A 26,569-nucleotide genomic window follows, 5' to 3' on the forward strand; every position below is an offset into this window, starting at 1 on the left:
GACGCCGGTCGGTCGGTAGAAAAAAGTCGTATTTGACTTCTGCCCCACCTTTACGACGTCGTTTGAACCACGGAGCTTTCACTTGAATACGACTTTTCCACGTTTCCCCAAACTCTAACGAAGTCAATTTCTTTTAATAGAGAGTTAATTTCACTAGAGTTCTTTTGTTTTTTTGTGATAATTTTAAATTTAATATTAAAAAATTATTGTTTTTGTCATTTAACATACCAGATTATTATTTTTTGAACACTTTTAATTCTTCTAATAACTTTTTTCTATTTTTAGTAAGTGAATTTTTATCTTTTTATATTTTTCTTTTGTTAGTTTTCTAATTTCAACCGGTTTAATTGATTTAGGACTTTACTAAAAATCGGTTAAAAAATATGGTTACTAACAATCGGAGGTTACCTAAAGTTATAATAAACCGGTTGAAACCAGGAAAATAACAAAAGAAAAATATGAAAAGACAAAAATGCCCTTACTAAAAATAGGAAAAGTTATGAGAATGACTAAAAGTTTCCAAAAAATAGTAGTCTATGATGTTAAATGGCAAAAACAATAGTCTCTGATTAAATTTGAAATTGCCACCAAAGACAAGAGACCTCTAGTGGAATTAACTCCTTAGTATACTAGTAAATTATCATGCGATTCACGGATAGAATATTTTGTTCGAACTCATGACCTTTAGTTGGAAAAACCATTTCGTGCTACTAGACCATAAAGTCATTGGTAAAGTGTACATTTATTTAATTATAAGATTATAAGATTAGTGTAAAAGTTAAATCAATCGTACCCTTATTGTCAAAACAATACTGTAGGCGTTTATTTTATTGAGTAAAATGAAAATAAGGACCGTTGTGAGTTGTTTTTTTAGTATGTGGCTGACAAAGTAAGAGATAACTTTCTCAACCTACTAAAACACAAAGAATCAATAACGCCTCCACTAAAGCTTGAACTCACAACCTTCTAAATGAAAGTTCAACCCGAGTACCATTAAACCATATAATCCTGGTAAAATACAATAATTATATATGGTAAAGTAAAAAATATTGAAATGTGTGATTTATATATAAAGAATTTTTTCAAACCAATTCAACCTTATTATTTAAACTAGTTTTTGTATGTGTAGAAAAAAATACATAATATTTTATCCAATGCTAAAATCATGGTTAACGGTCCAACTTAATGGGATAAGGATAATGTTGAGTGATATGGAAAATTCACATTTAGTATCTGAGGGTGTGTACATGGTAAACTCTGTTGATCTTGCTAGTAAATGGCCACAATTAAGGTAAACTATTGGACGACTCTAATCAAGAAGATAAATAGATCACTCTTGCTAGAAATTGAACTTGTGACTTTGTGGTTACTAAATCTCAACATGATCAACTTAGTTGGGGTGCCCCAAATGAAAATAGTTTTGTTTGAAGAAAAAAAAATACAATGTACAATATTTTATACATAATTTACAAATCTTTTAGCAGGAAAAAAAAAAGAGAGAGAGACACACACACAGCCTTGTAAAATAATTTAAATATTTTAATACAAAATATAATTATAATTTTGGGATTTTGTTAAAATTATGTTTTATGTAATTTATTTTTTAATTAATTTATATTCAATATTAGTTTTGTTTTAATCAAGATATTTATAAATGATATAAAAGGAATTAGCAAATAAAAACAAAGACAAATGGGAAAAAAACTACACCAAATATGGCGTAGATGAACAATGTAACGCCATATATGGCGCTATAATAGTTATCAACGACAAAATATGTACCACGATACCATTTTCGTTGAAACTCTGTCGTGTCAAAACTTACGCCAAATTGTCAATTTGCCGTCTTATTAATTTGAGATGGTCTTATGGTGACATTTGCATACTCAACACATGTACCACATTAATTGTAGCCAACAAGAAATGTATCTTTTTTCTATCATTTCTGGAAATTCACACATTTAAACTTGCTCAATTTTCAAATGTTAGTTGTCACGTAACATGAACTTAAAATGCCATCATCACTAGATATAAGACTTCTAGATTGTTGGATCAAGAACACATAGGAATTGAACAGTTCTTCACTAGAGGAGTTTGTTGGAATGTCTCTTTAAACATAGTATAACACGTGATAACAATTATTGTAAGATCAAATAAATACTTCTAGACATGCATGTAACAATTACGTTTTTCTATAAGTGTAGTATTGACTCTCTTATTTAAAACAATAGAGTTTAGCAGTACAAAACTACAAATATACAATTTTTGGTGTGATAAAAAATATACGGAGTAATAGATTTATATTGCTTATCCAAATTTATCTCTAGAATGTTCATAAACTATGAATTTATATTACGCATTCAATGCTAAGTGTTGTAGACATGAAGCAATAATAAATCAAGAAGGTTATCTTTCATCATCTGGCTATTGAATATTAAAGTTCAAACTATAGATAAAATCATCACCATCATCCATATCATCAATTGCCCTAATCAATATAATATGCTTGAATTCTTATGTAGTATCTGTAAAGTCGACATGAAATAGAATCATTAACCAAACCTTGAGAAGATAATGTCCATAACAACTACTCTAGACATGCCCAATGAGGTATTGAACCCGAGAATAGCAAATCTCGAAAACTAGTTCAATAGAAGGTAAAACTTCTAAAGCTCAAATACAAGTTCGAGTTGTGTACATATAGAGTTTTACACACCTATATATTTTATTGATTTTGGTGAAGTATGATATTTCTTGTTTGCGCTTTGCTTCCAACTCTATGATTTTTTGCAATGAATTGTTTGTACCATTTTGCAAATAGTTTTGGAGTTCTCTTTAACGTGACACGATCAAAATGGTAAAGCCCCAGTCGCTTTGTGAATCCATATTCCACTCAAAGTTATCATACAACGACCAAATAAAATAGTCTCTGACATCTGCTCCTTTCCTGCCCATGTATGAAGGAAAAAAATTAACATTGTTGTCATATATCATTCAAATGATATGGGCAGAGAATTTTGTCATATGTCATATAAATTTGATTATTTATTTATCATACCTAATTCCAGTTCCAAGAGCATGTAGATAATCGGTCAAGAATTTTACTCGCTTGGTATCATACAACACTTCTTTAATGCTAGAGTTTGAGGTAGTTATGTCACAATAACCTGTAAAATGTTACATTTTTCATATCCATCAACGTTTGATACCTGGTTCGAGCTAAATTGAAAAACCAAAAGAGATCAATGAAGCGATCCTTACCGTTTTCGATCTGTTACATAAATTGGTATGTTTGGAAATCTTTCTTTCACGTAAGTTACTACTTTCTCCATCCCAAGTGGATAAACGACTAGATAATCCAATCCTGTCTGGAAAAGCCAATTAACATGTTCCAAAAACATGATAAGTGTAATTAATGCATAATGGAGATGGTGAATAGATCAAGAGAATACAACTCTATTTGGTTGCCATTCTTGGAATGACTTAGCCCAAAAAAGCCTTCTTCTCTGGTGTTTCCTCCCATAGAAGTGTCACATGTAGAAGACAAGCAATCTTGGACATAATAGGAAGTGTAATGGTTGATTCCTATAAAATCCAACCCTCCAGCTTCAAGCTTTTTCAGGTCAGTACTTGAAAACTCTGGTAAAAGTGACCCCAACAGATCTCTCATTACTTTAGGATATGATCCATATATGATTGGGTCTAAGAACCTGTTTTGAATACTGGCAAAGTTCATAAGATCGATGTGACTTCATTATTAATTTATTATGCATATGCCATTAGAACACTGTGTAAATCTCGCCTTTGTGAATTGTGATCTTAGCATGCAAAGTTAACTATGCTTATCGAATTTTGGTCAAACTAAATGATTAATGGTTGTTGGTTTATCAAATACAAATATATAATGCATCATTATATAGTTTATAGCTTTGAGACAAAACGTCTAATCTACAGTTCCAGAGGCAACACAATTAAGAAGATACAGATACAGAGTATCAATTATGACAGAGATATCACTTCTGCAAATTTTGAGACAAAACGTCTAATCTGCAATTCGAGAGGCAACACAACTAAAAAGATATCAATTATGAGAGAGATATTGCTAACATTTCTTTGAAGAAATTAACCTGGTTGATGGGTGAAAACATCCCAGTTGCTTAGGCCTTTGCCATGGCTTAAATAAGCCCCTTCATACTGCACCAAAGAGTCATAAAAATGATTTGGTTTGTGATTTTCCCAATATTAACATGAACCACCATTGAAAGAAGAAAAGAAAGGAAGAGAAAAAAACTGGTAAGAATGTGAGAATGCTAGAAGTTGAGAATAAAAAATAAGGGTACACATAATATTTTTTATCTCGAAAATAGTACCTATAGTCCCTAACGTATAAGGAACTTACATTTTTTGTCGCAAATAATTGAGTGACAAAAAGTGATCACAAGTATAATTGAGAAACACAAAGTATTATTATTCTGAGTAAATACCAGTGGACATCCTCCGACTTTGGTGGTACTTTCACTTTTAGTCCTTACATTTTAAATCAACCATTTTCAGTCCTTAATAATAATAATAATAATAATAATAATAATAATAATAATAATAATAATAATATTATTATTATTATTATTATTATTATTATTATTATTATTATTATTATTATTATTATTATTATTATTATTATTATTATTATTATTATTATTATTATTATTATTATTATTATTATTATCGGGGACGGGGCAGGGTGGGGAGGGATATCCCCATTCCCTTCCCCGTCCCCCGACGGGGAATTGAAAACATACATTCTCCATCCCCGCCTCTGTTCTCCAATTTTTTTTCTCCATTCCCATCCCCGCCTTTGTTCCCCAATTTTTTTTCTCCATTCCCATCCCCGTTAAGGGGGAGGGGGGGGGGGGGGGGTATCGAGGATCCTCATGGGAGACAAGAGAAATTGACATCCCTAATCTTAAACACCAAGGACCCGCTATAATGAAGTAAATCGAGTTAATATAGTTTTCAAGCTTAATATCATATTGTAGACTTACGCACACAATGAACCTAAACCAAATCCTGACCCTATTGTTCGTGGTAGAAATCAAGCCCCCACCCTGCAACCTTAAACGAGACATATCTTCTATCCACTAGGCCAATACCATAGGACAAAGTACAATATTTTTAGCAATTAATAAATATTTCTTAGTAAATGTCTCGCCGAAGATGTGAGACCCTCTCACATAAAACACCGCAAGGAAGGCGTGCCTAACCTTAGCCAAATCATAAGAAAGATAATAAATCAACCTAAACACATTATTTTCTCTCAATACTCTACTTGTATTGTAATATTTTCAAACTAGTTCTTGAATTTTCATTTGGTAAAATAAAATATAAAACATTACAATTCTAATATTTAGCAATAAATTTGCCCTTATGGCATTGATACTCTACTCAATTATTTATTACTACACAGTTCGATCTGTGGACTTGTAGAGTTTTACACATAAACTACATATTTCATTGATTCTGATGAAGCATCATATTTCTCGACTGCATTTTACTATCAACTTTCTGATTCTTTGCAATGAACTGTTTATACCATTTTGCAGATAATTTTGGAGTTCTCTTTTGTGTGGCACGATCAAACTGGTAAAGCCCCATCCTCTTTGTGTATCCACTCGTCCACTCGAAGTTATCAAACAAAGACCAAATAAAATAGCCTCTCACATCTGCTCCTTTCCTGAACATGTACCAGGAAAAGAAAAAAGTTTTTGGTTACGTTCTTCAAATTGGTCATTTTAGTCTGTTGGTGTAACAAATTACAAAATATATCTTCAACTTTATCATATTAGCAATTTGATCAACCATAAACATAACGTAAGCATTAAAATTTTCAAATTTAGTTATTTTACCTAAATTGAATAATGTGTTTCATCTTAACTAAAACTTTAAACTAATAGTTGGACTATATATATACACATGTATATCAGTTAGTTACTTTTTGACAGGTCCCTTTACATGTTTGGACTACACATTGTTCAACAACCCAAAATAAAATATCTAAAGTACTAAAATATTGACGAAAAAAATCTAAAACTTAGCACTATTGCCTTAAGTTTATGTTTGTTGAACGATTAAAACTGCCACTATAGTACAGTGTAGAAATGAGGGTATATTATTTAATTTACTTTTAATAGTGATGATGAAACGAATAATCACAAATAATTAAGGCAAATAAGATTTGTAATACCTGATGGCAGTTCCAACAGCATGTAGATAATCAGCTAAGAATTTGACCCGCTTAGTATCATGCAACACTTCTTCAATGCTAGAATTTGGAGTGGTTGTGTCACAATAACCTGTAACATGTTGCAATTTTCATTATTGTTTGATACATGGTTTGTTGAGTTTGTCTCATATATGGATTAGGAATAAGTGTTTGTCTCATACTAGGAGTGAAACGGGTAGAACTATTGTATAGGGATTGGATGCCTATAAATATATTGGTTGTATCCCTAAAGGGTAGTGTCAAACACTATCACCATCACTATGATAAGAGTATTGTTTCACTCCCGTGGATGTAGACACATTGCCGAACCACGTAAATTTTGCCCTCTTTACCCTTTCTGCCATTATTATTTTTCTTGTTCTTGTTAATCTCAACAAATTGGTATCAGAGCATAGTTGAGATGGCTAGTTCAAGTACAAAATTTGAGGTATCAAAGTTTGATGGTATAGGGAATTTTGGGTTATGGCGGTCTAGGGTAAAGGATTTGTTGGCATATCAGGGCCTTCTGAAAACCTTGAATGTAGAAAAGCCAGCAAATCTGGAAGAGGCTGATTTGGGGGAGTTGAAGAAGCAGGAAGCTACAGACGTGGTACATGCTGATGACTCTTATTATAGTGAAGGTGATGTTCTAGCGGTAACTAGTAACAAGTTCGAACATTGTTTGGACTTGTTGGGCGTTTCTAGATGCTAGATGAGAAGGTGGTGAGGGGCGTTGTGGTGTTGGGTAGCGCGAATACCAGGAGGGGTCGTGGACCTGGTATCAATATGGGTCAATATTGGCTCGGTATAGGCCGAATTTGAGATGAGTCACGGCTGGTACGGGTTGGGCTTGTCATGAGACAAGGACCTGGTATGGGCCGAGGCTTGGCATGAGTCACGGCTGGTATGGGAGGACTTCTCGGGACGACGAAGAAGTTCATGAACATGCACTGGGAAACATTTGATGCTGCGTTGTGCGTGTTGCTGGCCAGTGATAATTGCTGGTTAGTGGAGCATTGGGCAAGGCACACGGGTTTAGTGTGACTTTGCAGGGGCGCTGTTGTGTTGGGGCAGCGTGGATACCAGGAGGGGATATGGACCTGGTATGGGCCGGATGCAGGAAGTCAGCTGAACGGGGCAGTTAGCATGAGTCGCAGCGGTATAACAGGTCGACGGCTGAGGGGCGAATGGCTTGGAACAAAGCGGTTTGTGTACATGCACTGGGTAACGTCTGATGCTGCGTATGCATGTGGCTGGCTAGTTGGGATGAGCATGGTTGTTCCTACCCATGTGTATATGTGAGATAAGTTTTTTTCTCCTAAAGGACATATTTGCGAAGGTGGAGATAGTCTTTTCTCCTAAAGGGCATATATGTGAAGGTGGAGATGGTGAGATAAGTCTTTTCTCCTAAAGAGCATATTCGTCAAGGTGGAGATTTGTTGAGTTATCTTTTCTCCTAAAGAACATATTCGCCAAGGTGGAGATTGTTGAGTTTGTCTCATACATGGATTAGGAATAAGTGTTTGTCTCATACTAGGAGTGAAACGGGTAGACCTATTGTATAGGGATTGGATGCCTATAAATATATTGGTTGTATCCTTAAAGGGTAATGTCAACACTATCACCATCACTATGAATAAGAGTATTGTTTCACTCCCGTGGATGTAGGCACATTGCCGAACCACGTAAATCTTACCTTCTTTACCCTTTTTGCCATTATTATTTTTCTTGTTCTTGTTAATCTCAACATGGTTTGATCTAAATTTGAAAATCATGATGGATAAGGAAATGGTCATTTTACCGGTTTCTGTTACATAAAGTGGTATGTCTGGAAATTTTTCTTTCGCGTAAGTTACTACTCTCTCCATTCCAGGTGGATAAACAGCTAGATATGGCAACCCTGTCTGCAAAAGCCAAGAAGTGTGTAATAGAGATATATGGTGAATCAACAATATAATACAAGTATATTTACCAGTTCCCCAATAAAGTTGCCATTCTTGGATAGACTTTGCCCAACAAAACCTTCTTCTCTGGTGTTCCCTGACATAGAAGGGTCACATGTAGAATACAAGCAATCTTGGGCATAATAGGTTGTGTAATGGTTGATTCCAATAAAATCCAACCCTCCAGCTTTCAACTTTTCCAGGTCAGTATTTGAAAACTCTGGTAAATTTGACCCCAAAAGATCTTTCATATCTTTGGGATATGATCCATATATGATTGGGTCCAAGAACCTGTATGTTTTCAATATTGCCAAAATTCGTAAGATGCACCTACAATCACTATTAGAAAGTATGCAACGAGTAAACCTCGATTGTAGCTGGAAAAGGAATACAATAAGGCCAGGTAATTAAACCACTAATTAATGCTAGCTGGGAGTCGAATAACATTTTGTTTATCAAGTCAACAACTTGAGCAAAACTAAACATAACCATAGCAGCACGGTCGAATCTATATTTGGGTATATATATATAACTCAACCAAAAATGTCATTTTCCCTTATGCAAGCTAAGCATATGCCATTGGGACAATGACCTGTTTGGTAAAATAGTTAGCCTATAGGTCAATTTTGGCTTATTTAACCACTATTAGTTGTTTGACTTGGTTTAAAAATCAATATAAGTGTTTGGTTAATTAGTTTTTTGTACTCTAAAATGCTAAAATAAAAAAAGCTACTCAAAACAACTTTTTCAAATAGTTTTTTGAAGAAAGAAATTATACCAAACAGCTATCAGCTAACAACTAATTTATCAATCACTTTTCCACAATCAGCTAATATTATCAACTAATTATACCCTCTACTTAACCTAATCAGCTAACAGCTAATAACCATTTACCCAAGAGGGCCAATATATAATTATCTGTTAAGGAAAGTTTAATTTACCAGTTTGACATGAAGGAATGACCTCTCTCAGCTGCTGCTTTGTCTGCAGTGGAGTTGGTCATGGGTTCAAACCAGTAAAAGAGCAGTGAAATTCCTATTTGACCTCCTCCTCCTTGTTGTTTCTGGTAATTTTTTCTGTAAATATTGACAGCAGCAGCATGGGCTAAGATGATGTTGTGGGCTACAATTAAAGGCTCTCCTTCACTGCAGTTGCCATGGGGTTGTGATGAACAACCATTTGGTGGCCACAACCCCCACCTATAAGCAGCAATGGTCCACATGTTGGGCTCATTGAAGGTAATCCAGTACTTCACTTTATCACCAAGATGCTTGAAGCACACATCTGCAAAGTATGCATACTCTTCCCTGAAAGTGAAATAATATTGTGTCACGTCGCTCGTCAACACACTTTTCTTAAAACTGATCGACTTTAATTTCTCGATTGGTCTTTACTTTTCGTGGTCAGAAATTAGGACAACACGTTCCATGTTTAAACCAAAAAAACTTTTGATATTTTTAAATGTGTTGGTGGTAAAACTTACAAATAGAAATGGCCCTGTTTGGTAAATGGCTGTTAGCTGATAGCTGATTTGGTTAATTAGAGGGTATAACTAGTTGATAACATTAACTGATTGTAGGAAGATGTTTGGTAAATAGTTAGCTGATAGCTGTTTGACATAATTTCTTTTCTCAAAAAGCTAATTGAAAAAGTTGCTTTGAGCAGCTTTTTAAATTTTAGCATTTTAGAGCTATAAAAAGCTAATTAACCAAACACTTATATTGAATTTTTAACCAAATCAAACAATTAATAGTGGTCAAATAAGCCAAAATTGACTGATAGACTAACTATTTTACCAAACAGGAGCCCATAAATTTTTTTTTTTTTTAAATGGTTGAAAAATGTCATTTTTAACGGAAAACTCAACGGCTTTTGGGTGGTCAAAAACAGGACAATGGATTAAAAGCACTGTTTGATCTCCTAAGAAACTAGAACAACAACTTACTGCATTTCAGGGCTGAGCCAACCTTGATATCGGTCCTGGAGTTCTTGAGGGAGATCATAATGATTTATAGTCACGAATGGCTCGATTCCTGTTACATTCGTTGCATGCATTTAAATTAAGGTAGGGGTTATTAATTCTTGAAAAACAATTAATCAACTGTGAGGAATTGTATTTAGGACAAAACCTTTGAGCAGGAGAGAATCAATGAGATTTGTATAGTAGTTGATCCCCTCCCAATTAATGTTTCCATGTCTTCCTTCTGCACCATATATGTAACAACTAATGATTAGGATTTAGGTCATATGATAATGGCTTTTTGATGTTTTTAAGGAGTTAAATCAAAGAGGAAATATGCAATATATATATATATATATATATATATATATATATATATATATATATATATATATATATATAATCGCACTCAGGTGCGAATGCTTCGCCCAGGCGCGAAATAGGAATGGATTCTGTCCGTTCACGTGTCCAGATCTAATGGATGAGAAACACTGATTTTTTTAAAAAAGCGCGGTGGCATTTTCGTAAATAATTAAACATCGAAGTGCAAGTAAAATGTATTACAAGTGCATGTAAAATGTATTATAGGTGAAAGTAAAAATTTACACTGAGCATCAATACTAAGTGCACCTATAGTTATAAGGAGTTGCACCTATAGTTATAAGAAGTTGCACCTATAGTTATAAGGAGTTGCACCTATAGTTCTAAGCAATTGCACATATAGTTATAAGTAGTTGCACCTAGGTGCATGAATGTTTGTGGGTGATTTTCAAGGGTATTACTACCCGCTGAACTCAGATCAATGAATGTTAACAAGGCAAAATTACATGCACTTATAGGTGAAAATAGGTGCACCTATAGTTATAAGTAGTTGCACCTATAGTTATAAATAGTTGCACCTATAGTTATAAGTAGGTGCACCTAGGTGCATGAATGTTAACACGACAAAATTATATGCACTTATAAGTGAAAGTAGGTGCACTTGTAAGTGATTTTACTTGCACTTCGATGTTCAATTATTTACGAAAATACCACCGTATTTTTTTAAGCTATTAGATTTGGACACGTATCGCGTGCTGATTCGTTCGCATATTCCTTTCTGGGCACTTTTTCGCACCTGAGTGCATCCCTATATATATATATATATATATATATATATATATATATATATATATATATATATATATATATATATATATATATATATATTCTTCCCAAACAATATATATGTGTGTGTGTCTGGGTCCTTACTTGGCAAAACTCGAGACCATGATATTGATAACTTGTGACTATTAACTCCCAGAGACGCTAATAGATTTGCATCTTTCTGTTTTCAGTACCACCGTAAATTAAAGATTAGATAAGAAGAAAAAGAAATAAAAAATAAAAATATTATATGTACTTTCACTCTTTACTGGCAATTTTTATTCTCACTCTTTAAATTTTGATGTAGACATTTTTATAGAGGCACACATGAAGAAAAGCACATTTACAAGGATCCACATGATAAAGAAAATACTCCGTAACATATTAACACCCACTACATTAGAGAGTAATTTGAGGACCAGGACTATGTGGTCTAATGGTACCCGGATTGGACTTTCATTTGGAAGATTATGAGTTCGAGCCTTAGTGGAGGCGTTATTGGTTCTTTGTGTTTCAGTAGGTTGAGAAAGTATATGAACAGATACTACAATGTAATAGAGCCAGTAACTTTAAATTAGTAAAACTCAATAAAAAATGATGCATGTTTTTGGTCCTGATGTATGTGCTTCTAATTTTGGACATCATTTATTAAAACAGTGACATTTTTGTCTCCATATAAAAAGAATGGTCAGTGTCACTCACTCAGTGGCAATTAATTTCAATTTCAATTTTTTTTTTTAGGACTAAACTTATAAATTCATCCTTAAAAAAAAAAAAAACTTATAAATTTATCTTAACTTTCTGATTCCCTCACCTATTCCCCTTCTCTCCCTATTAAGAGAAATTATGCATTTAAGTTTGCACGAGCTTAGCTTAATAGTTCATAGGCAATATTTAGGAAAAGAGACCAATGTTTAAATCTCGACATCAGCAATGTGGGATTTTTTTTAAAGTGGACAGATTTCTTGTGCACATCGTCATTTATTAGCCTTGTCTGCTGAGTATTGAGTCACCGTAATTTACATCATCCCAAATGCTTCGTCGGGTCGGGATGGGGATTCAACATTTTGAGAAGAGGAGAAAAAAATTATGCATTTAAATTATTTGGGTTAAAAGCACATATTCTGGTGAAAATGATGTGTTTTGTCTTAGTAGCCTATTTATATTGGAGGAAAATACGAGTATTGGGTGGCGGCTTGGAAGTCGAGTCCGACATTCTACCGTTGAAATGTGACGTTGACTGTTATATATAAAGTATAAAGAAATAAAGTTTTGTCTTTCCTATAACAAACGGTACCGTATCGGTTTAGATGGAGAGAAAAACACCACTATGTTAATAATTAGAAGACGAAAATTAGAGGCGTTAATACTTATAGAACTGAATTCATTATACCTTATAATTGGAGAATTAAAAGTGTCACTTTTCTTTAAAAATAATACAGACCATAATTTTCTATTTTTCTTGACAAATCATAACATTCTACTTAAGTACATAGAGTGAAATTAAAATGGAGGAGATTATTACTCCACTAATGTGGATAATATGAGTACCTGATACAAGTGGTATTGATCAGCCGCAACATCTCCATTGCTTCCATCCAAGATATTTCCTGCAACAATTTTTTTTTTTTTATTTATGGAATTTATTTTTATCAAACAATAAGCTAAGCATTTTTATATATGGGTGCAGTGGAAGCTAGCATGACCTGGTTGATGGCTGAAAACATCCCAGTTGCTTAGACTTTTACCATCACTTAAATAACCCCCTTCATACTGCACCAACACATATATTCCATGAATACTCATAAATATGAAAGAAGAAAAAGAAAAGGAGCCCGGACTACACTAGTGGCAGCTCGATCAGTTGGTTCTCATGTGATAGATTAAATACAGGTCTTATTAGTGCAGGTGTTCATCAATAATGAAAGTCGCTAAACTTAAGACTCGAGTTAAGAAATTAAAGAGGGCTAGAGGCAAATCGAAGATTTGTCCATCGGAATTGGGCATGGACGAGCCTCAACTGGGCCAGCATTATTGATCGAGTCCTGATAGTATCAGTGTAGAAGTTACACTCAACGTGATGGGTTCCTTGTGAGCCTAGACACAGGTCCTCCAACCTGACGGATCACTGAGTCACCTTCATTATCTTGTCAGGTCGGGGTGTAGGGCTTTGGGGGCGAGAGAATTTCGCCTTCTGTTTGGCAAGAAAAAGAAAAGGAGAGAAATTAAATGAAACCTGGTAAGAAGAGGAAGAAGTGCCGAAGAAAAAGTTGGGCGGAAACGGCGAGGGAGAAGAGTCCTCCAAAAAACGAGAAGCTGATGACTCCATGAGAGGTAAGAGGAGAAGAAGCAGCGGCAGCCATTGTCGGCAGTAAGTCGCCATTAATTATTTTTTATTGGCAGTCAGTTTTTCTCCCAGGCCAGTTTGGCTTCATACCCCAACATATATAGACAGCACGAGATGCCCAATTTTCTGCATGCTCTTTTGTTTTTCTCTTGCTGTTTCTCCAATACATAAGAACATATTATTATTATTATTTGTTAGACCACGAGTTATTTCAATTGTTATATCGTGCATCAGGGGCCCTGGTCCAAAACGACGAAGAGTTTATATGTATTATGTAAGATTATGTGTATTCTATTATATAATTCTGTACATATGAAACATGGATTTTTTTAGAAGTTAACGGGTCGTTTTAGGCCAGGGCGCACAATGCATTGTGCACCCTGGTGTACAAGGTATCTGAGCAGACCCTAGTAGGAGGCATGTGCTGGCCAGTTTGATTTTTCTATACGAGAAGAAATTCGAACTCCCGAACTTTCTTACAGGACAAAAGTGCACGACCACTCACACCAACCAAGCTAGTTCATGATATCTTAATCAAGAAGAATATCAATGTCAATGATATTTAAAAAAAACAATGAAAATTGACTTTACCATATAAAAGATTTGACATCCAATTTAGAAAGTAAGCTATATATATATATATATATATATATATATATATATATATATATATATATATATATATATATATATATATATATATTTTGAAAGGTTCCCGTGCGGATGAATGCTTTCCGTGCAGTGGATTTATGTGCGTGAGATTTGTACTCAATGTGCGTGAGTGTTGTGATTAATGTGCCTGAGATTTGTACTTAATGTGCGTGAATGTGTAAAATGCAGTAGAAAATATTGATGTCAACTTCTTCCCCATCCCAGTAGCCATTGCCCCCCGATGATGATGCGAAGGCGAGTTATGGTGGTTAAGAATTATGGGAATAATACAACAGGAATTTACATTTAGCTGCTGTGCAAATTTTACTGTGCGTGCATCATCTATATAAACATTCAACTGCACTGAAGGTAGCTAATAATTCAGAATCCATGGCCAAATTGAAGGAAGAAGTAACAGGAAGCTTGGGCGTTAATGTGCGTGAGTTTCTATTTTACTTCCTTCTGAGCTCGTAATTTTGAAATACTCACGCATATGAAGCACAAATCTCACGCACATTAAACACAATACTTAGGCACATTAAGTACAAAATTCACTCATATTAACATGACGCACATCAAGTACAAATCTCAGGCACATTGAGTACAAATTTCACGCACACTAAGTATAAACCTCACGCACATCCGCACCGGAAGCCACAAATGCACATGATCCCTTCCCTATATATATATATATATATATATATATATATATATATATATATATATATATATATTTGGTCACAAAAGATGAAATTTCTTTATTCAAAGAGCGCCAACAACGTGGTTCGACACTAGCCTTCAAGACTTGACACCAAATTTACTAATGGAGTGCCACTCAATACAAGAAGCTGTGGTAGTTTTTTTTTGTTTGTTTGTTTTTTTTTTTTTTTTTTAAATTATGAATAGAATAAATTGAGGGTGGGTGCCTAACAGCTGTGCAACATGTACCTGCCTTCCAGTCTTCCACCCGCCTGGCAAGTACAACAACCTCCGGAGGTTGTGATCTTCTTCTCCTGATTGACATTTGCAATCTTATAAAGAGTCTTGTCAACTTATTAATGCTTTGGTGCAAATTACAATATGGGTTTTTCTCTATTCATTTAACGGACGGTCCAGGTCTACCTGATTTGTTCTAAGAGGCATAAGAACTGACCCAAAGGGTATCGTGACTTGTGAAAATTGAACCCGGATTATTCCAAAATTCTTCCCCACAAAAAAAGCTCATTTACCACTTGAACTACCCTATTGTGGTTTACACAAAAAAAAAAAAAAAAAAAAAAAAAAACTTATTAATGCTTTGTTTCTTGTTTATAATAGAGCATTATTTTTTTTTAAAATAATAATACGTCCATTATATTAATTGTATAGGTGTAAACAGTATTATAGAAATCGGTACTAGACGCACTCCTAATCCAAGGCGAAAAGGGGTGTAGGCGATTGCTAGTTAGCCAGCTGTCTAGGTGGGTGTCTAGGCGGCTTAGAAACTTAGCCAAAACTTTTTTTTTTTTCTTTAAATTGGTTTTTCCCTTCAAAACGACGTACTTTTAAGTAGATTTTTTTTATTAGGTGTATGACCGTCTAGGCGCTAGGCTCCCCCAGCACCCAACTAGGGCCTAGCGTCTTCTGCAACATTGGGCGTAAAGCGAATAGTAATAAATTACAAATTAAATATAATGATATTTCATTATGGTCCCTTTTTTTAATTTGAAAGGATATTGCATGAATGCAAATAGTCAAATATATGGTTGTAAAAAAAGGTTTGGTTTATGAGTTTTGGATGGGTAAGAAATCACAATCACTATCAATTCTACTTTTTGTTTTTTTAGAAATAGTAATCGAATTGAATAGGATTGTGCTGAACAGTTTTCTAAAAAGAGTACCAGACTGGGACCAAGACTTGGATGGGAACTGGGAAGTATCTCATGATGAGATCTGAGAATACTAAATTCCAGACAATTTTTTTATTTATTTATAGGGAAAATGACATTTTTTTTCTAAATTATATGCTTATAGCATTTTTTCTCTCCGAATTATTAATGCATTTATATTTACCCTCTTAATTATTATAAAAGTGACGATTTTTTTCTCATGATATATTAAATGGATATTTCTACCTTTAAAATAAATATTTTATTTATTTATCGTCTTCAACAAATTACTGTTTATACGTAGAGATGACCACGGTTCGGTTTGAACCGAACCGGACATTATAGCAATCGAATCAAAAATTTCAATTATGATTCAGAACCAGAACCCAATATTTGAATTTTCATTTATTAAAATTGTGAACTGAAAAAAATGGATCTTGAACCGTGAACCGGAGGTTCAAATCGGAACAACTACTAGCATTAGCTTAAAATTAGAATTATAATATTTGCAAATAGTGTATATTCTTTTTCGCATTTATTCTGATTTTCACATATAAGTATATACATGGTTGCAGTAGGCGCTAGGCGCTAGTCGGGCGTCCAGGCAGCGCCTAGCGGCTAGGCGGTCTAGGCGGCGCCTAGGCGGAATTTAGGCGGCGCTAGACGGGCACCAAAAAAATTTAAAAAAATAGTGACAGACTTGTAGTTTGACAATTTTAATGAGAATGTTTTCAACATTCAATCAAATAGCACATCCAAATAAATGAAATAACAATAATTTATAAGTCATAACATCATAATAATACTAAAATCAATAATTAATGAAAGACAACATGAGACGAAATCGGTCAAAATTTGTCAAAATCGGACGAAATCGATCGACTCGGCCGAGTTGGCCGAGTTTACCGACTCGGCCGATTTTGTCCGAGTTGGCCGATTTTGACCGAGTTTGGCCGATTTTGACTGAGTTGGCCGCCTAGGCGGTCGGCCGAGTAATGGCCGACTATAATCAAAAGCGGCACGGCATGGCGCCGCCTAGCGCCGAGGAGGCCGCCTAGGCGCCGAGGAGGCCGAGTTTTACAACACTGAGTATATATAACCGCGATTTGGTTTTGATTCTGAATCATCGGTTCATAGTTTCGGATCCAATTTGAACTGCTAGTTCAAACTTTCTTTTAAAATTTAATTTTTTTACTTTTAGAATATTCTAAATTCAACAATTAATATATTTTAATTTTTTCAATTCAGAACATGAACTGGCAATAAAGGTAAATATGTCCATTTAACATATTAGTGGAGAAAAACTATCACTTTAATAATTCAGGGAAAAAAATGTTATAAGTATATAACATATTGGAAAAAAATGTTATTTTCCCTTATTTATATGAAAACTCGCAATCACTATCTGAAAGTGTACGCCATATAAACGTACTCCGATCCGTCTTGTGAACCTAATCAGCATAGGACCACAAATAGATAACCAACTTAATTAACTCGCTCATAGCTGACCAATTCAAATCAGTAATGCTAATAATAGACCATTATATTCTTGTAGTTGGACTTGTAACATTGTTGTTATATATGGAGAGAAATTTTTATTTATTTATATTTTTAGAGTAATACTATACATGCTTTTGATTTTTACTATATTTTTTACTCTATACTTATGTAGCGTGTTTTAATAAATTCAAGAAAAAGGGTGACCCCACCTAGAGACCGCTTAGTCACCGTGATTTACCATCCGCAATCTTGTTGGACCGGGTGTGGAGCCCTCGAGGAGTCGGTGGAGGGATTTCTCCCTTTTGAGGGGCAAGATAAAGGAGTAATACTGCACATACTCTTAGGCCTCGTTTGATTTGCGTAAAATATTTGAGGGGAAGTGGAATTAAAATTCAATGGAAAAGAAATTACAAAGAAGATTGATTACAAAGAAAATACTATAATTAAAAAAAAACTTTAATTCCATTTAAAACACGAGAAGATTGATATTACATTATTGGGTGAAGTTAGAAACTGTAAATCCATCCCTCCATCTTTATTTCCTACTGACATTATTTTCTCTCAATGCTTTCATTATAATCTCTTCTAACTAAATCTTGAATTTTAGTAGTCCGCTTAAATAAAATAAAAAAACATTACAATTTTAATATTTAGCAATAAAATTTGCTCTCTTGGCATTGATATTCATTCTCCTATTTTTTTATTAGTTATTACTCCATGTTCGGTCTATGCACTTATAGAGTTTTGCACAATTATATATTTTACTGATTCTGATGAAGAACCAAGTTTTTTGACCGTATTTTATTTTCAATTTTCTGATTCTTTGCAATGAATTGTTTGTACCATTTCGCTGATAACTTTGGAGTCCTCTTTAACGTGACGCGATCAAATTGGTAAAGCCCCAATCTCTTTGTGTATCCATACGTCCACTCAAAGTTATCGAACAAAGACCAAATAAAATAGCCTCTGACATCTGCTCCTTTGCTAAACATGTACAAGGTTTAAAAAAAAAAAAAAAACATTGCTATCATATATCATTCAAATGATACAACTTCAAACAACGAGAAAAAAAAAATTTCAGTTCTTCAAAAGAGTCATTCAACTTTATAAGATTGGCAATTTGATCAACCATGAATAGAAACATAAGCCTTAAAATTTTCAAATTTAGTTGTTTTACCCAAATTGGATAATATGTTCTATTTCAACTAAAAGTATTAAAACTATTGATAAAAAATAATCTAAAACTTAACATTGCCTTACGTTTATGTTTGTTTGAGGATTAAAAGCGACTATATTGTAGAAATGAGGATAAATTTTACTTTTAATAGAGATGACCAAAACAACTAATCACGAATAATTGAGGCAATAAATCAGATATTGTAATACCTGATGGCAGTTGCAATGGCATCTAGATAATCGGCCAAGAATTTGACTCGCTTGGTATCATTCAATACTTCTTCAATGTTAGAGAATGGGGTGGTTGTATCACAATAACCTGTAACATGTTGCAGTTTTTATCAACTTTAGATACATAATTTGATCTAAATTGAAAAATCATGGGAGGTCAAGAAATTAATCATCTTACCGTTTTCTGTTACATAAAGTGGTATGTTTGGAAAATTTTCTTTCACGTAAGTTACTACTTTCTCCATTCCAGGTGGATAAACAGCTAAATATTCCAACCCTGTCTGCAAAAGCCAAATAACATGTTCCAAAAGTTAATAACAATGCAAGTAAGTGTATGATATGTCACAATGGGGAATTCCCTAATTACCAACCATTTTTTTAAACCAATATAACTATAATTACCATTTCCCCAATAAGGTTGCCGTTCTGGTTGATTAGACTTTGGCCAACAAAACCTTCTTCTCTGGTGTTTCCTGTCATAAAAGGGTCACATGTAGAAGACAAGCAATCTTGGACATAATAGGTTGTGTAATGGTTGATTCCAATAAAATCCAATCTTGCAGCTTTCAGTTTTTCCAAGTCATTACTTGAAAACTCTGGTAAATCTGAGCCCAAAAGATCTTTCATTTCTTTAGGATATGATCCATATATGATTGGGTCCAAGAACCTGTTTTCAATATTGACAATATTCATAATAAGATGCACCTTCATTTTTCATTTTTCCCTTATGCATGCATATGCTATTGGGACTATATATATATATATATATATATATATATATATATATATATATATATATATATATATATATATAATTCATGGGCGGATCTACTTGCCCCTACTCAACCCTCGATAGTTCATTAATATATATGTATATGTAGTAATCACTAAAGAATGCAATAGCTCGGTTGGTTAAAGTTTGGATAGTAACATGAAATATCCTCTGTATTTTTGTGTGTGTATATTTTAGCTTTTATTTTTTATTTTTTATTTTTTATTTTTTTAGCTCATTTCACTCTTCAATAAATTAAATGTTTTTTTAAAGTCTTTTTTTTTTTTTTGAATCATTTAGTTAATGTAGTTCAGAAGTTTATATTATACTTCATTGTATTCAAATTAGTTTAGAAAAATTTAAAGTTGGTCTAATTAAAAGAAAATTAAAATTAAAGTATTTATGAATATAATGTCTTTTCTATTCAAACTATTTTATGTAATTGATTATGTTTTATATTTTGCCAATTTCACCCTACCTAAGTATAGTTTTGGCTACGTCCCAAACTATACTGTTATATATCCTATACATTGTATTATAATTCATAATGTATTATGAACCATATTATAAGTGTTTGATACTTTGTCATTGATAATTCTAAAGTCATTTTAAGTATGTCCTCACTCACCTAATTTTCTGGATCCGCCCCTATATATATATATATATATATATATATATATATATATATATATATATATAGGGTTAGGTTCTTGTGTGAACAATGCTTCCCGTACAGTCGGTGAGGATTGCACTATTAGGTACATAAATGCACCATCCGTACAGTTGGTGAGGATTGCACTATTAGGTACATAAATGCACCATAAAGTGTATGAAAATACATCATTATGTGTGGTGCAATTTTTTTGGTGTGTAGTGCATTTTGTAGCATTTCATTCTGATGCATTTTCGAACAGTGTGTGATGCATTTATGAATACCTAATGGTGCAATCTGCACTGACTGCACAGGAAGCACTGTTCGCACAAGAAGCATAGTTCACACAAGAACTATATATGTGTGTGTGAAGGAAAGTTTAATTTACCATTTTGACATGAAGGATTGACCTCTCTCAACTGCTGCTTTGTCTGCTGTGGAGTTGGTCATGGGTTCATACCAGTAAAAAAGCACTGCCAATCCTATCTGACCCCCTTGTTGTTGCTGGTAATTGTTTCTGTAAATGTTGACAGCAGCAGCATGGGCTAAGATCATGTTGTGGGCTACAATGAAAGGCTGCTTTGCTGCATCTCCTTCACTCCAGTTCCCATGGCTTGCTGGCCACAACCCCCAGCGATAAGCACAAATGATCCACATATTTGGCTCGTTGAAGGTAATCCAGTACTTCACTTTATCTCCAAGATGCTTGAAGCACACATCTGCAAAGTATGCATATTCTTCCCTGAAAGTCAAACATCCATTCTGTTGAGATTAAGGAAAAAGTAGCTCGGATAGGTGTTGGATTTCGCTCCGCTCTGTTTAGCTAGTCAAACACCTATCATCTTTTAGAGTTTCAGTACATATAACTATATATAGTATACATATATGAGATATACACAACTTGGGATGTCAATCTTAGCCCGAAATCGATAGGCTCGTTGATAAGACTGAAAGTTTTTATAATTATGACCGAAATATTTTAGCCCCATAAGCTCGATGGCCTGAACAGGCTAAATCGAAGTTTAGTAGGCTAGTCTGATAGCTCGAAGGCTATTCTTGTTATAGAAGTGATGTGGAACAAAATATATATGCAGTTTATATATAAGTTCATCTTTTCTATTTTTTTAATTAATTTTTAAAATAAAATTTTAATAAATTTATTATAAAATAAAGTAATTTTCTATGAAAATAAATAATAAAAAATTAAAAACTTACTATAAATATTATATTATACTGTAAGTATATTAATTATTTTTAGTTAAAATTTAGAAATAGAAGTTTATATTGATTGAATGATATATAAGCTTATAATTGTTTGTGTAAAATGAGCTAATTTATTAAAATTGAAAGCTGAAAATATCAAAAGTTTTAATTCAGATTGCTCAATAAGTCAAACAACCCGAGGTTTTAGGATTATGACCACGAATTTTGAACCGACAAAAAATAATAATAATAAGTCCCACAGTTTCAATAAAACTAACTCGAAACCAAGCTAATTGCCCGATTGATTAACATCCCTATACACAATAGTACACAACACATTCTAAGTAATCTAGTTTGATGATGAGAATGGATTAAGCATTGTTCTCTTATGAAAGTAGAACAACAACTTACTGCATTTCAGAGCTGAGCCAACCTTGATATCTGTCCTCAAGTTCTTGAGGGACATCATAGTGATTTATAGTCACGAATGGCTCGATTCCTGTTGCATGTAAAGGGTTATCAATTCTTGGAAAACAATATAATGATCTGTGAGGAATAATTGCAGCAATTAGGACAAAACCTTTGAGCAGGAGAGAGTCAATGAGATTTTTGTAGTAGTTGATCCCTTTCCAGTTAATGTTTCCATGTCTTCCTTCTGCACCATATATGTAACAACTAATGATTTGGATTTAGATGATATGATAATAGTTTGGGGTTTTTGATGTATTTAAGGAGAGAAATCAAAGAGGAAATAAGCATATGTGGTTCTAACTTGGCAGAACCCGAGACCATGAAATTGAAAGCTTGTGACTGTTGACTCCCAGAGACGCTAACAGATCTGCATCTTCCTGCAGTTTTCAGCACCACCATAAATAAAAGATTAGATTAGAAAAAAGGGAAAATGACGCTTTTGATCCGTAGCAATAGTGGTTCGATTCTTCAATTATAAGCCATCATGTTTTTATTTATTTATTTATTTTGTTGACGAGGGAAACCCATAGTCGTTATCTAAAGATATGCACTTGGTAAATCTCGTTCTTGTACACATATCAGAGATAAATCACACTAGGAAGATCTCGTGCAACATACTCAATCGAGAAGGTGTTGACAAGAATTAATATGGTGACTTTTAGGTAAGAGAATCATGTTTTACCCACCCTCAAACTCACACTACCGTTGTTTGAACCTAGATCTTTTTTTCTAAATATTAGCTACTAAATCAGTGAGCTAAGTCCATGCGCGCAAAAAGTATATGTATTATTAGTCTACCAACGTGGATAATACCAATACCTGATACAAGTGGTATTGATCAGCCGCAACATCTCCATTACTTCCATCCAAGACATGTCCTGCAACATTTTTAATTTTTTTGGGGAACTTTTTTGTTAAGCATCTATTTATATATGATAATAAAGTTACCCACTAATCCACTACTATACTATAATCACCCATGATTCCACTATAAACTAATAATAATAATAATAATAATAATAATAATAATAATAATAATAATAACTACTGCAGCAACCTATGCTTTGATACCAAATTGTTATGTGCCTAGAATCGCGTCACAGGCCTAGAACTTAAGAATGAAAATGCAGAAGCTTTTCTAGAGTGTTTCTTCTCCCAACCCTTCATATAATAGAAAGCCAAAATACTAATTTCCAAGATGTCCTCCTCAAATACATAAGCATCTATTTATATATGATAATAAAGCTACCCACTAACCCACTACTATATTATAACCACCCATGATTCCACCATAAACTAATAATAATAATAATAATAAGGGAAAATGACACTTTTTCCCTCTAAGTTATATACTTATAGCACTTTTTTTCTATGAATTATTTAAGTGGCTCTTTTTCCCCTGAAATGTTAAATGGACATATTTACCCTTAAAATAAATATTTAAAGTAAATATTTCATTTATTTTTATTCTCCAACAAATTATTACTATAATTTGGTTCAAACCAAACAAATAGTATAGCAACCAAACCAAAATATTTCAATTACAATTTATAATCAAAACGCGATATTTAGAGTTTATTAAAATCGCGGACCGGAATGACCGGTTCATGTTCCGAACTGAAAAAATAAAATACATTTATTGTTGAATTTAGACTATTTTAAAATAAAAAATAAAATTTTAAAATAAAGACGGTTCAAAATCTCGAACTGGATCCGGAATCGCCGGTTCACGGTTCATGATCCAGTTTTTTTTATTCTTAAATTTCATAAATTGAAATCCAAATATTGGGTTCTAGATCTGAATCATAACTGAAAACTTTTAATCCGATTGCTATAGTGTCTAGTTCAGTTCGAACCAAACTGTGGTAATCGCTACATATACGCAATAATTTGTTGGAGAAGTAAAATAAATAAAATGTTTACTTTAAGGGTAGAAATGTCAATTTAATATATTAGGGGAAAAATCACCACTTTTAAAATAATTGAGTGGACTAATGTGCTTACATAAATAATTGAGGGGGAAAAAGTGCTATAAGTATATAACTTAGGGAGAAAAAGTGCCATTTTTCCTAATAATAATAATAATAATAATAATAATAATAATAATAATAATAATAATAATAATAGTAATAATAACTACTGCAGCAACCTAGGCTTGCATCATTTTTTTTAATCAAACAATATAATAAGCATTTAAAAAAAAAAAAATTTATGGGTGGAAGCATCACCTGGTTGATGGGTGTAAACATCCCAATTGCTTAGACCTTTACCATCAGTTAAGTAAGCCCCTTCATACTGCACCAACACATTCAATGAATATATACAAAAAGGGTGATAGGTAAACAAAATATTTTTGTTTCTATTTTTTTTTTTAAATCTTTCTTCTTGTTAGATAACGAGGAAAACATGCCGTTACTATTCAACTGTGTGCTGACTAAACTTTATTTATGTGTAATAATTTATGGACCACATAACAAAATAAATCTCATTAAGAAGATTCTGTGCGATTGACTTGACCAATAAAATATATACAAAAATCAAACTTTTAACTTTCTAATATAGTTAATGAGTTAATACATAATTTAGTCTTCAGTTATAGTGATTTTTTCTTAATTTTGTCATAAATGACTTTTTGTGATTAATCAAGTCCTCAACTTTTATGGTTTTATCCAATTTTGTCCTCGGTGCGGTTAGAATCAATAACTAAATAAAAAAATCATTATATATAGGTCGAGACTAAATTGGATAAAACTATTATAGTCAAAAATTAATTTGAATTAAACTTCTATAGTCAAGGACTAAATTGGGTTCGTAAAACCATCCACCACAAAAAGTTATTTAGAACTAAATTGAGGAAAATCACTATTTATTATTTTATTTTTATTTTTTAGAGTTAATTACCGATTTGGTCCCTCGACTATGAGAATTTCACCAATTTGATACTCAACTTTCAAAATTCCTCAATTTAGTCCCCGGTTATGTTTTTTTTTTTTACCCAAAATGGTCCTAACCGTTAGACTTCAGTTAACTCAGGACTAATTGGTAATTTCTTTATAGTCAAGGGACTATTTCAGTAATTAACTTTCGGAGAAAATGGTGCATGTAATTACCGAAATGGTCCCTTAACTATAGTGAAATTATCAATTTGGTCCCGAGTTAACAGATGTCTAACCGTTAGGACCATTTCGGGTATTTATTAAAAAAAAAAAGTCGGAGACTTAATTGAAAAATTTCAAAAATCGAGGATCAGATTGGTGAAATCCTCATAGTCGAGGGACCAAATCGGTAATTAACTCTTATTTTTTGATTACTCCGTAATAGTTTATTTAATTTTTTTTTTCTCCTGAATTAAATAAACAAAAATCAACTTTGAGGCGTCCGTCAACCCGAACCAGATAGCCATGGCTGTCTGGGACGAAGACAGATTTGCAATATAATAACGAGAGGGATATAAATGTAATATACGAAAGAAGAGCGTACGAACATGAACCGATCGCCATGGAATTGAAGAAGAAAAAGAAAGGAGAAAAGAGAGCTGAGAAAGGTAACCTGGTAAGAAGAGGAAGAAGTGCCGAAGAAAAAGTTGGCCGGAAATAATGGCGAAGGAGAAGAGTCCTCCAAATTCTGCGTCAGAAGGGCTGTTCTGAAACGAGAAGCTGACGCCATGAGAGGTAAGAGAAGAAGAAGAAGAAGAAGAAGAAGCAGTTCTACTGGTCCAGAAGTGGAAGTCGCCATTATTAATGGCGGTAAGCTTTTGTGCTAGCTAGGCCAGTTTGGTGTTTGGCTTTATACCCCACGTATATATATACACAGCTCGAAATGCCCTGACTTGTTTTTTATAGGTTACGTGTGTTTTGGAAAATAATTAATTAGTTTGATAATTTTAATGGTATAAGATCCTTCAAAAAAAAAAACTTGTTGGGCTATGACTTGGAGAGCCAAGTTCAGCATCCTGCCATCAAAATGTAGTGCTGACGGTTATGCAAGTATAAGGAAATAAAGTTGTATTTTGGCTACTAGTTATAGTTTTTGAGTTTTGACATACTGTTATGGTTTGAACTAACAATTGGTATCAGAGCAGGTTACAGATATACAAGAATAAAGAAATAAAGTTGTGTACAATGTTTGTAAAGATTTTTTATTTATTTATTTTATTTTTTAAAATTTGGGGGTGTGTTTTGGAGTATTAGACTTTTGGCTCATATCATTGTGGATTTTAATGTGTAAATTCTTAAAATAATTTGTTGCATACTACACTTGTACCTTTATCTTTTGATGTGAGACTAATTTAATTAAATTTCGATTGGGTCTCATTTAAAAACAACTTTTCAATGGCACTAAGTTGAACTCTCACATGCGAGGTTGTGAATTTGAGCGAAAGTAGTAGATA

General features: G+C 33.3%; 2 protein-coding genes across 2 annotated transcripts; both read right to left on the reverse strand.

Moving 5' to 3' along the window:
- Nucleotides 1-5,288: 5,288 nt before the first annotated feature.
- LOC109171383 (beta-glucosidase 46-like) lies at nt 5,289-13,848 on the reverse strand. Its single transcript, XM_019320467.1, has 11 exons — nt 13,545-13,848; nt 13,015-13,081; nt 12,860-12,918; nt 11,414-11,489; nt 10,332-10,406; nt 10,148-10,235; nt 9,144-9,509; nt 8,232-8,493; nt 8,061-8,163; nt 6,242-6,350; nt 5,289-5,731 (listed from the first exon to the last, which is right to left on the reverse strand). Exons 1-11 carry the CDS (start codon nt 13,689-13,691, stop codon nt 5,509-5,511), a joined length of 1,575 nt encoding a protein of 524 aa, XP_019176012.1. The 5' UTR covers nt 13,692-13,848; the 3' UTR covers nt 5,289-5,508.
- Nucleotides 13,849-18,170: 4,322 nt separating this feature from the next.
- LOC109171382 (beta-glucosidase 46-like) lies at nt 18,171-25,964 on the reverse strand. Its single transcript, XM_019320466.1, has 11 exons — nt 25,729-25,964; nt 24,408-24,474; nt 22,999-23,057; nt 22,481-22,556; nt 22,289-22,363; nt 22,120-22,207; nt 20,894-21,247; nt 19,484-19,748; nt 19,260-19,362; nt 19,061-19,169; nt 18,171-18,658 (listed from the first exon to the last, which is right to left on the reverse strand). The coding sequence occupies exons 1-11, from the start codon at nt 25,912-25,914 to the stop codon at nt 18,436-18,438; spliced, it is 1,605 nt and encodes a 534-aa protein (XP_019176011.1). The 5' UTR covers nt 25,915-25,964; the 3' UTR covers nt 18,171-18,435.
- Between the last annotated feature and the right edge of the window lie 605 nt (nt 25,965-26,569).

Source organism: Ipomoea nil, unplaced genomic scaffold (assembly GCF_001879475.1).
Source record: "Ipomoea nil cultivar Tokyo-kokei standard unplaced genomic scaffold, Asagao_1.1 scaffold0317, whole genome shotgun sequence".
Lineage (NCBI taxonomy): Eukaryota > Viridiplantae > Streptophyta > Magnoliopsida > Solanales > Convolvulaceae > Ipomoea > Ipomoea nil.

Excerpts from the sequence above, each read along its gene's own strand:
- LOC109171383 (XM_019320467.1), bottom strand. The coding sequence starts at position 13,691 with ATGGCGACTTACTGCCGACAATGGCTGCCGCTGCTTCTTCTCCTCTTA. Across the intron at positions 10,236-10,331 it reads TGATTCTCTCCTGCTCAAAG|GAATCGAGCCATTCGTGACT; the intron begins GTTTTGTCCTAA and ends CGAATGTAACAG. Across the intron at positions 9,510-10,147 it reads TGGCTCAGCCCTGAAATGCA|GGAAGAGTATGCATACTTTG; the intron begins GTAAGTTGTTGT and ends TTTCACTTTCAG.
- LOC109171382 (XM_019320466.1), bottom strand. The coding sequence starts at position 25,914 with ATGGCGACTTCCACTTCTGGACCAGTAGAACTGCTTCTTCTTCTTCTT. Across the intron at positions 22,557-22,998 it reads ATCAATACCACTTGTATCAG|GAAGATGCAGATCTGTTAGC; the intron begins GTATTGGTATTA and ends TGAAAACTGCAG. Across the intron at positions 19,170-19,259 it reads ACTTTATGTAACAGAAAACG|GTTATTGTGATACAACCACC; the intron begins GTAAGATGATTA and ends AACATGTTACAG.